Genomic DNA, 10,979 nt, shown 5'->3' on the forward strand with positions numbered 1-10,979 from the left:
AGCTCCTTGGCAAGCTGAAGGGGCCCGGCGCACGCGATTACTGTTTACATTTATTGGAAGTTCGACATCTTCAGCAGGTCTTGCTTCGACAGAAAGCCGACTCAGCGCTCCGAGGAGCAAGGAGAAGGGGCCGCGTCTCCTCGGCTGCCCCGGGCGCTGGGCGGGCCCGGGCGGTGGCGGGGCTATAAAGGCAGCGGCGGCGGGGCCATGGGAGGGTGGCGGTGTGTCGCTGTGTCGCTGTGTCGCTGTGTCGCTGTGTCGCTGTGTCGCTGTGTCGCTGTGTCGCTGAGCCGCTGCCCCGGCCGGGCTGGCAGCAGGGGCAAGGAGGGTGGGTGCGGGGTGCGGGGCCGCGCCTGGGGAGCGCTCGGGCTCGCAGCCCCCGCCGTGCCCGTCGCGGGTCCGGCGGTGCCAGCATGGTGGATGTGTTCAGCGGGCGGCTCCTGGTCAGCAAGGATGGCCGCAGCGTGGACCCCGAGGAGGCCCTGCAGAACAAGGTCGTGGGCTTGTACTTCTCTGCCGGCTGGTGCTCGCCGTGCCGCGATTTCACCCCCGTCCTCTGCGACTTCTACACGGAGCTGCTGGAGGAGACCGACCCCCCAGCCCCCTTCGAGGTCGTCTTCATCTCCTCCGACCACAGCGCCGAGGAGATGGTGGGCTATATGCACGCCATGCACGGAGACTGGCTGGCCCTGCCCTTCCACGACCCCTACAAGCAGTGAGTACCGACGGCAATCGCAGCCCGGGCGGTCCGGCCCCTCGGGGAGCGCACGGCCGGCTCCCCTGCCCCCGAAGAGGGCGGGCGGGGGCGCACCTGAATAGCCGTGTGCCGTAACAAGGAAGTCCCTGATATAAAGGCTCCCCGGGACCTCCACCCTCTGCCCCTTAGCCCGCGCCTGCCTTCCCGCTGAAGTCCCTGGAGCCCAGGCTGCAGCCTCTCCCGGCCGTGCCCCGCCCCGAGCCGCGGCTGCTGCAGGCTGCCACACGCTGTGACAGCTTGCTCACTTGGCTTTAGCCCGTCCCGTATGTAAAGAACGCGGTTTTGCGCACTTTATTTGGAAACTAAAAGATCTTTGAAGAAGAGTTAGTTAAGACGCCAAGTGTTGACGAGATGACATGAATAGTGAGGTAAAATTAGAAGAGGATCAAGTGATTGCTTTTCAGCACGGCGGAAGTTGTTACGAAGGTTGTTCTGCATTGTCTAGGTTAGTCCTCTGGGAAAAAGGCAAGACTTGTAACTGAACTACTTGAAGCAGAGCAGAGCAAACTGTGAAGAATTTCAGACAGACACAACATCAGCTGGAGTTTAGCGGTGGCATATTGCACCTGGTAGCTGGGGTGTAAAATTCCTGTGCTGCTCAGTTTCCAAAGAGACATTCCTGTAGGCAGCTTACTCATGAAAACAGCAAAAGGAAAGGACATGACTGTGTGTAAGTAACGGGGTGAAGGATAATACCAAGAAGTGTTTTGATGACCTAGGTCAAGGGTGCAGACTCATTTGGTAGACTTACAGGAATCTGATTTATCTCCTATAAGAATAGACTGGGATTACAGGAGCACAAGTAAGATATTCAGGGTTACTGAAATTCCTGTACTGTAACTGGAGACTTGAAATACACGTAAATACTGGTAAAGGGATTTTTCCCCCCCTCTTTAAATAAGTAGATTGTGGAAAATTTTTTTTCTATCAAAGTCAAGGAGGTAATGCAAATTTTAAATGTAGATTGGGTAAAAAAACTTGCAGCTAAATTAATTTTTCTAATAAAGAACTCTATTCTAGTGCTTCTAGTAATTTCTAGCTTTCCTTTTAACTCTAGATCCATCCCAGTGTTCTACTAACACCCTAGTGTGTAACACCCCAGCAGCTCACTCAACAGGAAGCACCTTTGCTAATCTTGTTTTTTCAGTGCACTTTGACAACCTCAAGAGCAAATGACTTGAAGCCAGGAACAATTTCGTCCTTTCTTGGCTCATTCCTGGATGTCAGCTGGCAATTGATGTTAGGCCTTTTTAATGACAGTTTCCACTGGCTTAAATATTGCTTTCTGTAGTTCTCCACAATCTTCCCAGGCAGTAATTGTATTTGATAGCTACTAATCATAATAGAATGCAGGCAAGTTTCCTGATGGAAATGTAGCACTTGAAGTCCCTGTACCCAGCCAGCTGTTCAGCATGGCCCACAGAAATGCGCTTACAGCTTCATCCTCTGTGGATTAGAGGTCTATTTCTGACTGCTCTTGCTCAAGTCATGCAGAGTGGAGGCAAAGAGATAGTTTAATTGGCTTTCCTGTGGCATCCTGTGATGTCCTTCAGAGTACTGTAGACAAGCATGGCTTGTCCTGCCAGATGACTGTGAGATCACAGTGGCTTACTGAAGAACAAAGTGCAGAGGGATATGAAAAGGCAATATTTTTGAAGTTGTGTTTGTTGCGTGTAACAATAAAGGGCTGTGTGGAGCTGTTCAAGGTGCCTAGGTTGGATTAACTGGTAGTTTGGGGTCAGGGGTACTGGTGAATCATTGTAGACTTAGAGCAGATGGATGTGTATTCACTAAATCAAACTATAATTCTGGCTAGATACTAGTTCTAATTAATATAATTTTTTAAATTGGACTTAAAAAATAATAATTTTGTTATTAATATTTATTAACGTATTAATATTTTTAAAGTTCCACTGCAATTAATTGAATTGGTTATTGGTGTTTTGGATGTCTCAAGAAAGCATTTCAGTATGTCCAGTGAGGTTAAAATATCCTAGCTGGTGGCTTCAGTGTTTAAGATACATAATTGCAGCATAGATTGATGTCTCTTCTAGACACAGCAGAGGCAATTTTAAGTATGCCATCTAAAATGCTTTTCAACAACGGAAGCATGGATTTTCTCAGTGATGAATTTTGTCTTAAGAAATAGCCAGCATTCCTACTTGTAGTGTATGAAGTGTAACACTGCACTGTTATGCCTACCTTCAGAGAAGCAAAATACTGAATTCAAAGCAGGATCTCCAGACTCTTCTATGCTATCAGTCCCAGCAGTGGGACTACTTCATGTGGTCTGTGGCATGACTAATAGGAAATATTGCTCCTGATTATTTTGCTGTCTGCAGGTTAATATAAATTTATTTGTTGCCTGACAGGATTTTGATTCTTGAAGTGGGGTGTAAAGAAAGTCTGGTAAGAAGTGAGCACTTGGAAGAGAAAGAGGGTAATAGAGAGGAAAAGCAGGTGTAGGACAGAACATGTCGACAGCAAGTGCTGGTAAATAGGACTGATGTTTTAATAATGGTACACAAAGACATACTGCTGTGTTTGTACTGAACCCTGTGGTGGAAGGCATCATTCTTTGTGAGGGTGCCGGCTGTGCGCAGTAGATCTCGCAGGCTTCCAGGTAGGCAGGTGTTTACTGAGTCCGTGGCCTGTACAGCTCAGTAAAAATTAGAATCACAGACAATGCCTGAAAAAGGAAAATAAAAAGGTTGTATGTACATTTTATATTAAGAAGCTTTACGTATGAGGGTGGGTTGGCTCGGGCAGAAACATTGGGGAGGATGAGGTGTTAAAAAACAAAGGCAGAAGAATGTTAAGCATCTGAGCGGTTAAGAGCGATTGCTTAATTCTTACACTTTTTAGACTGCTATTGCAAAATCTCAGCAGACACTTTAAAATTGAATCCCAGCCATCTGACGTGCATGCTTACGCGACTAAGATTTAACAATGCCGAAATTTCACAGCTAAAAGAAAACACTTACAGCTGTGTAGTACAGGTCATACTGCTAGAAGCAGATGAGCAAGATGTCAATCACTTTCAAGTGACAGCATTTCCAAGTGAAAGCTGTTATAATTCAAATGTTGTCAGATACCCCATTACACATGTGTATAAAATTTACCATCTGTGTTCCCATGATTATATTAAATCTGCCATGTGTTGTCTACATCTCAAGAACCCTCTTGCCTATAGAACTTAAACCCTTACACAAAAATACTCACTTGTCTTGTGAGTCAGCCTGGGTAGGCAGTCAGGCCCAAGACAGCTGCTGGGTCACTCCCTGCCCCCATGGAATGGGGTAGAGAATGTGAACAGTGAAAATGAGAACACTTAGGGGTTGAAATAAAGACAGTTTAATACATAAAGCAAAGGTGAAGATACACAGGCAAAGCAAGATATGGAATTCATTCACTACGTGCCATTCGCTGACAGATGTTTAACAGTTTCCACCACAGCGGGGCTTCATCATGTAATGGTTCCATGGGAAGGAAAATAGGAAAATGTCCTGGCTCTGAATGCTCGTCCCTTCCCCCTTCTTTCTTCAGCTTTTACAGTGTTTTATGGTATGGAACATCCTTTGACCATTTGAGATCAGCTGTCCCAGCTGTGTCTCCTCACAGATTCTTGTGCACCACCAGCCCACTCACTGGTGTAGTAGCATGAGAAACAGAAAAGGCACTGGTACTGTGTAAGCACTGCTCAGAAGTAGCCGAAACACTGGTGTGTTATCAGTGCTGTTTTGGTACCTACCATGCGAGCTGCTGTGAAGAAAACTAGCTCCCAGCTATTGTCAGTATTGTCTACAAATATAAAATCTGTGCTCTCAGAAACTTTCATCCAGCCCTCTTCTAAGAATAAAAAGATCTAGCAATAGCTATGACTTCAGTTTCCCTCAATCTTAATGTCATATTTTTGGTATTTTACATGCAAATGTAGGTTGACCTTTTGTCTTCAAGCCTTGATGATCAAGGTCTGATACCTCAAAGGATTTGGCTAAAAGATTCCCTGTGTTTGTACAAAAGTTACTCAGGCTTCTATAGCTATCTTATTTTTTATAGCTTCCCCTTCTGCTTTCTCTGTTTGCGTGTTAGATTTTTCTAGTCAGTAAGACACAGTATACACCTTTACTCTTAAGTGGGAGTAGCCAAGCAACTAAAAATGTCATTATTTAAATCACTGTATTTTACTGTAGGAGAGTTGAATTTGCCTTTGAAGGACATGATATTTCTGTTTATGGATTAATGATATAATGAGTTGTTGTCGGAGTTAGTCCCATGGCATGTGTGTGTCGTTCATACAGGTGAGCCATGGGATTTTACATCCCTATCGGAGAAAATGATCTTAATAAGTTTTAAGAAGTCATTTTTGTAATCACCTGACACATGTACACAGTGATTAAGAAGTGTTGTCTGCAGAACTCTTTCTGAGCCTTCTTCAGGTCCACCCATCTTGCAATTCGCACACAAATTTGTGCATGATGCAGTCTGGTTTGATACAAAAAACTTCAGCCCTAAGGCTGTTTGAACAAAGTGCTGTGTTGGGCTGGATGTATGCATCCCCTTAGGAAAGCAAAGTGTAAGATTCCTGTCTCCATAGAAAATTACCTTCAGTCTCCTAGTGTTTTGTCTCTGATTGCTACAATTGTGTTTATTGTACACTGAACCAGTAAAAAAAAGTCTTCCACCCATCTTGTTTGTCATTCAGGTGGTATGAGGTGATAGTAGTTTTACATGGCTTCTACTGAACTTGCTTTGGAATGTTTTGTTTTCTCCTGTTTTAGAAGATTTTGGAAAGGTCTATGGGGATTGTTGGTTGATTGCTTGTATTTCACAATTCACTGAGAAAGCAAACCTGTTTCCATACCTTATTATAGCTGCTTCCATAGTTTTCCTGCATTACTGCTCAGCCAATGTAACGGCAGAGCAGTGTCCTCCACCTGTTTATTTTTATTGTCTTAAGGAAAAATACAGAAGGAAGGTACATTTCAGGAATGCCTTGTCTGGGTCAGTATTTCACTTAAGTCTTATTTTCTATATTTTTGACTCCTTTTTTTTCCCCCCAGGAAATCACTGAGAATGTCTATATATTAGTGTCATGTATTTTTAACAACATCTACATTCTTTTTCTCCTCAAATTTCTTTGGCATTTGAACTTCATACAGCAAATGCTCTTGCTTGTGGTGATGGCGCTCAGGCAGGATATTTCCACTTAGTATTTAAAATGTGTTTTGAGAGAGATGTTAATATTTTGGAATCTGGATATTCTGTTATTGCTTGTTTTGTGTCTATCCTCTGGTTCTTCTAAAGGTGCAGAGGAGGAGTTGAAATTTTATTCTTTGGCAACATAGGTGGGTGGCTATTATTCCAAATATTTTGATTGCTCACTTTTCTGCATGTAGAAGTTCTGTTTCATTGAGAGAGTTTAAGGAATATCTTCAGTCTCTTCCATTTACACAAAAAGATTATGCATCATGCTTTAATGGTGATTGCAGGAAGTAGCACTATGGGACGCTTGAGCGTATTTTTAGGGGAATGAATGTCAAATGCTAATCTAAGTGACATTCTTCTCCTGTCCTGTGAAAAGGGCCCAGAAGACATCTCATCAGAGCTTGTAAAGGAATCTATGGATTCCTTTTCCTATGGACACTGCAGGCAGCAGTGAAGAGCAGTTACAGGAAGGATGCTGCAACTCTCTGAACTCCCAGAGCTGTGTTTCACTATGTAGGCTCCCAACTGCAGCCTTGTTCATCTCCCTACACTACCCAATGCTCTGCCTCAAACTCTGAGGAAGCCCAGGCACTTATCACTTCTGCTCTCCCATGTGTCCTGGCCAGAGTAGCCTTCATAAGAGACTAGGAGCTTTCTTAAATTGTTCCTAATGGTGTGTTTTATTTTTAAATTTTTTCCTTTCAGTGATCTGAAGAAGAAATACAACATAACAGCAATTCCTAAGCTGGTGATTGTGAAACAAACTGGAGAAGTCATTACTGACAAGGGAAGAAAACAGATCAGGGACAAAGGGCTATCCTGTTTCCGGAACTGGCTTGCGGGTGCAGATATCTTTCAGAATTTTTCTAGCTAAAATGTTGACAAATAAAAACAAGAAAAGGCATCATGGAAAACTTGGTAGAGCTCTGAAAAGACTCTTGCTTTGTTCAGAATGAGAAAGGTATGGCTTGTTTATTTATCTTTGCTTGTAAACAAACTTTGGGTTTGACTTGAAGACCAGTTATTCCAGTGTCATAAAATGCAATTACTGTTATATTTGTATTGTTCTATCTCTACTGTATTTAGTATGAACCAAAGCATTCCAAATAATACTGAAGGACTTCAGAGGAATAGCCTGTTTAGACAGTAATAATAGGAACCTGTGAAATCTATGCAAACACTAACTTAGCAAAGTCAACACAGTAAAAATAAATGCAAAAAACCTATTTATTTGATGACTTTTTTTTCCAGGTCATTAGTACATTTTATTAAGAAAATGAAATTGTTTGCTTTAATAAATTACTGTTTATGAAATATGTCTCCTGTATTTTTCATATCTACCTTAACAAGATAATCAAAAAATGTCATGACTTTTAAATAGAACAGATTTGTTTGTCAGTACTGAAGAAGTATTCTTCTATTTTATTTTACTTTTTGTGGGCTTTATTTATATTTATTTATAGTCCTGCTTAGTTTTCCTTACCCCTGGATTTTAAAACTTGGCCCTATAAGCTAATTTTAGGATTGGAACTAGATGATCTTTAAGGTCCTTTCTAACACAAGCCATTCTACGGTTCTGTGATGTTAGGTCTCAAGTTGACATCAGGTCAGGTTAAGAAGAAACTCTTTTCCATCTCTTCTTTTGCCAAAATATGTAGAAGCAAACTTGGAAAATTATACCAGGTCTCTCTGATGAATCCTCATGTTGTGTCTAAAGCACAGCCTGATTTGCTGTCTCTTCATGGTTGGGGTCCCAGCCCAGACATCCATGCAATTAATGAGCCAAAAAAACTCCCCACTTCCCATGCAAACCAAATGTTTGTTGATTTGAATTTAAAGACTACAACAGTTATTGTTGGTCCAGTTGCAAGCACTTAGGTTAATAACACTTGAAGTCTGGTGTGCTCAATTTGGAGAAAAAGAGCCTGTGTCCACCGATTGTAGCACGCCAGTTGCGGGTACGTCCCACCAAATCTTTGTGATCCCAAGAGGGGCACAGCCCTCTAACTGCACCCAGAATTCTGACTTCCTCTCTGTCCCTTGGGCTATGTGTGTTAGTGCAGAGCATTTCAGTGAGGCACCCAGGAGTGCTGCTTCCTCAGAATGTGGTTGTTCTACAGACATTTCTTTGCATGCCTGTGCTTGAAGGGTTACCACTTCAGCCTTGTTTTGTTGATTGCTGTGTCTTGTCTGCAGTCATTGCCTTACTGACCCTATCCATGACTGTCTCCCTTGTTTGTTGAGGTACACTTGCCTTACCATGAGAAAACTTAACAAAGAGGGTCTGAAATTTAATGTGTGTGAATTTGTATCATTTAATAACAAACCTGTGACCTTTTCTTGAAATGGAGGAAAATAATTCTCTGGATAGTGGGCATGTAAAAAGTCATATGTACTTCACAATAGGTCAAAAAAGTAAACTGATTCTGAAATGAAAAATAATAGCTCTAGAAAGTGCTCAGCAGGGTTGTGAGTTCTGAGCACTTTTTGGCTATTTTTAAAATTACATCTGGGTATACCACAGACAATTTCTACTTTTTGCCATCTCATCATATAAGTAGTATTCAACTTCTTTCCTAATGAATGTTAAGCTCCTTGGTGAATTTTTTGTGCAAGTGAGATGTAAGCACTGCCTGCTGTTCTGAAACCACCTAATGGCAGATACATTTCAAATATAAGATGAGAAAAGAATAATAGAAATGTTTCAAAAAGTTTTAAGATATGTTACCTGAATGTGGAATAATTCATATAGCGAAAGTATCCACTGCACCCTATTACCAGGTATCAGGTATTATTTCAGCCAAGAGAGCTTGGTCCATTGTTTGTCTATATGCACATACATGAAAGAACTCAGTATTTTATAATGGAGATGGAGATAGGCCTTTTGAGTAATTGACACCAACTGAATAACACGGGTTCCAAGCAAAATTCAGCTAGGAATTCATAATGATGAAACAAAGATAGATACTTTACAAAATGCTTGGTGTGACTTTGATAAGGAGTGTGTGTTGGTTTTGCACATCAGTGTTTGGAAGATCAGAAAATTTGTTTTCCTTTTCAGTGCTAAAATAATCCATGTTTGGCTTGAAAGAAGTACAGGGTAGTGGAAAATATATTCTTATTAGCAATACCTTGTGAAATTAAAGAAGCAAGTGTTAGTGGGTCAGCTGTAAGGACTATTATTACTTGGAATGTGTGTCCATTAGAAATGGAACTTACCAGTGTCCTAATCTTTAAATGTACAGGGTTATCCCTTTAACTTTCTTAAATTATTTCTCAGTTCACTGATGGCTTTCTACCCTCTATCTTTAGCCACAGTTACCTTGAATATTAGTGAATACTAGTACATTTTCAGTGGAGGGGAGAAGAAAACCTCATTTTTCAAATATAATGATAGACTGTAGCATAGTCATACTGGTTGATGCTGCACACTCTTAAAGGAGTCAGCTAAAAAGCAAGTAAAGTTAAGAGGAGGAGCATCCTTCCTTATTCCGCTGGACAAGATATTGTCCATTATTACTAAATGATTTATGGATCAATATATGGTAAGATTGCGTAAGAACCAATGGTGTTGGATTTGTTGTAGCCTTTATGGAGAATTACTTCACTAGGACAAGCGTCAAGTAAGTTGATACTTTGTGAATTGATAAACATCCTGAGTCTTGTGGACACTTGCTGCAGGTGAGTGCTGCAGGCTTTCCTGTGACTCTCTGTCACGATCCGCTAATACAAGCGGGGGTCGTGATGGTTCATTTATTGATCTCAGAGTGTAAAAGGACACAAGGGTTTTCAGTTTTAATCAGAAGAGTGCACCTTTATTAAGTGCCCACAACATCTAATGCGATAGAGGAGAGAGAGAGAGAGAGAGAGAGAGAGAGAGAGAGAGAGAGAGAGAGAGAGAGAGAGAGACAAAGTAAAAGGGTAGAGAGGAAGAAAGAGAGGGGAATAGCTACCAACAGATGAGACAAAGTCCTCGTGGCCTTCTGCCAATAGATACGTCTTCTTTCCGTGGGGAGATCTCATCTCAGTTATTTCAGAAAGTCCCTTTATAGTCCTTTTCAGAAGTGAGGGGCAACTGGCCAAGAGGGGGAAATCTGCAGCCGTTGTTATGGGGCCTATTGCTTTGGGAAGCAGGTACGGGACAGACGTACAGGACAGGTCATTCCTTTCTGCTTCAGCGCAGTCCTTCCTGCCTGGGCAGCAAGAACGGCGCAGTCCATTGCGACCTGCACTAATTTTCCTCAGGAATGCATACCAGTTCCCAGCGGGCACACCCGCAGGCAGCACTTGGCAGACACCCCACCTCAGCCAGGCCAGGACTGCTGTGTTCAGTCTCTGTCCTCAGCGATGATCGTGAGGCAGATGAGAGATCTTCAGACCGTCCCTTACACTCTCTTATTTTAGGAAGAGGCAAAGCAGACTGGTGGCACATTCGGATATGAAATAAACATTATCAGAAAGGCAGTGAACATCTCTCCCTGTTAATCTCTTATTCCTGTAATTCTTCACCCTGTTACCCAAAAATCATTCCTTCTTCCTCCTCCAGTGCTGCTGTTGTCAAACTTTAATAGTATTATTATGTATTTAAATATATATATATATGTGCGTAAATATGGGTGAGGTGTGTGTGTGTGGGGGGGTAATATCTGTTTATTCACCTAAACCCTTCAATTATGAGATTTTGGGCTGAAGAACAAAGACCTACAGTAGGTACTTGGAAATTCCTTGAAATGTTGTAATGATATCTTAATAAGCATTTTTAATATGAACTGAATCTTTCACTTTTCTTCTCAGCTGAAAGTATATACAAAATATCAGTAGCTCTTCCTGAAGCATGAGTTAAATCTAACTGCAAACAGGTGTTCTTCAGAGCACAAGTAGTAGCTGGTACATACATGACAGGTTTTTTTACTTTTCATGCCACTTCTACCCTGTGCACAGCCTGGTTTTGCATTTTGTATAGCTGAGTTTTTTGTTAAGACCAGACGCAGGTAAGAGTCTAGCTGTTACCTGT

General features: G+C 42.1%; 1 protein-coding gene across 1 annotated transcript; it reads left to right on the plus strand.

Annotated features, from left to right (window-relative positions):
- NXNL2 (nucleoredoxin like 2) lies at window positions 1-7,273 on the plus strand. The gene is made up of 2 exons (XM_082301437.1): window positions 1-715; window positions 6,671-7,273. The coding sequence occupies exons 1-2, from the start codon at window positions 414-416 to the stop codon at window positions 6,837-6,839; spliced, it is 471 nt and encodes a 156-aa protein (XP_082157563.1). The 5' UTR covers window positions 1-413; the 3' UTR covers window positions 6,840-7,273.
- Window positions 7,274-10,979: the final 3,706 nt, after the last annotated feature.

This window comes from Coloeus monedula (genome assembly GCF_965178545.1).
Source record: "Coloeus monedula genome assembly, chromosome: Z".
Lineage (NCBI taxonomy): Eukaryota > Metazoa > Chordata > Aves > Passeriformes > Corvidae > Coloeus > Coloeus monedula.

Coding starts and splice junctions, on each gene's coding strand:
- NXNL2 (XM_082301437.1), top strand. CDS start 414: ATGGTGGATGTGTTCAGCGGGCGGCTCCTGGTCAGCAAGGATGGCCGC. Junction 716..6,670: donor TTCCACGACCCCTACAAGCA/GTGAGTACCGAC, acceptor TTTTCCTTTCAG/TGATCTGAAGAAGAAATACA.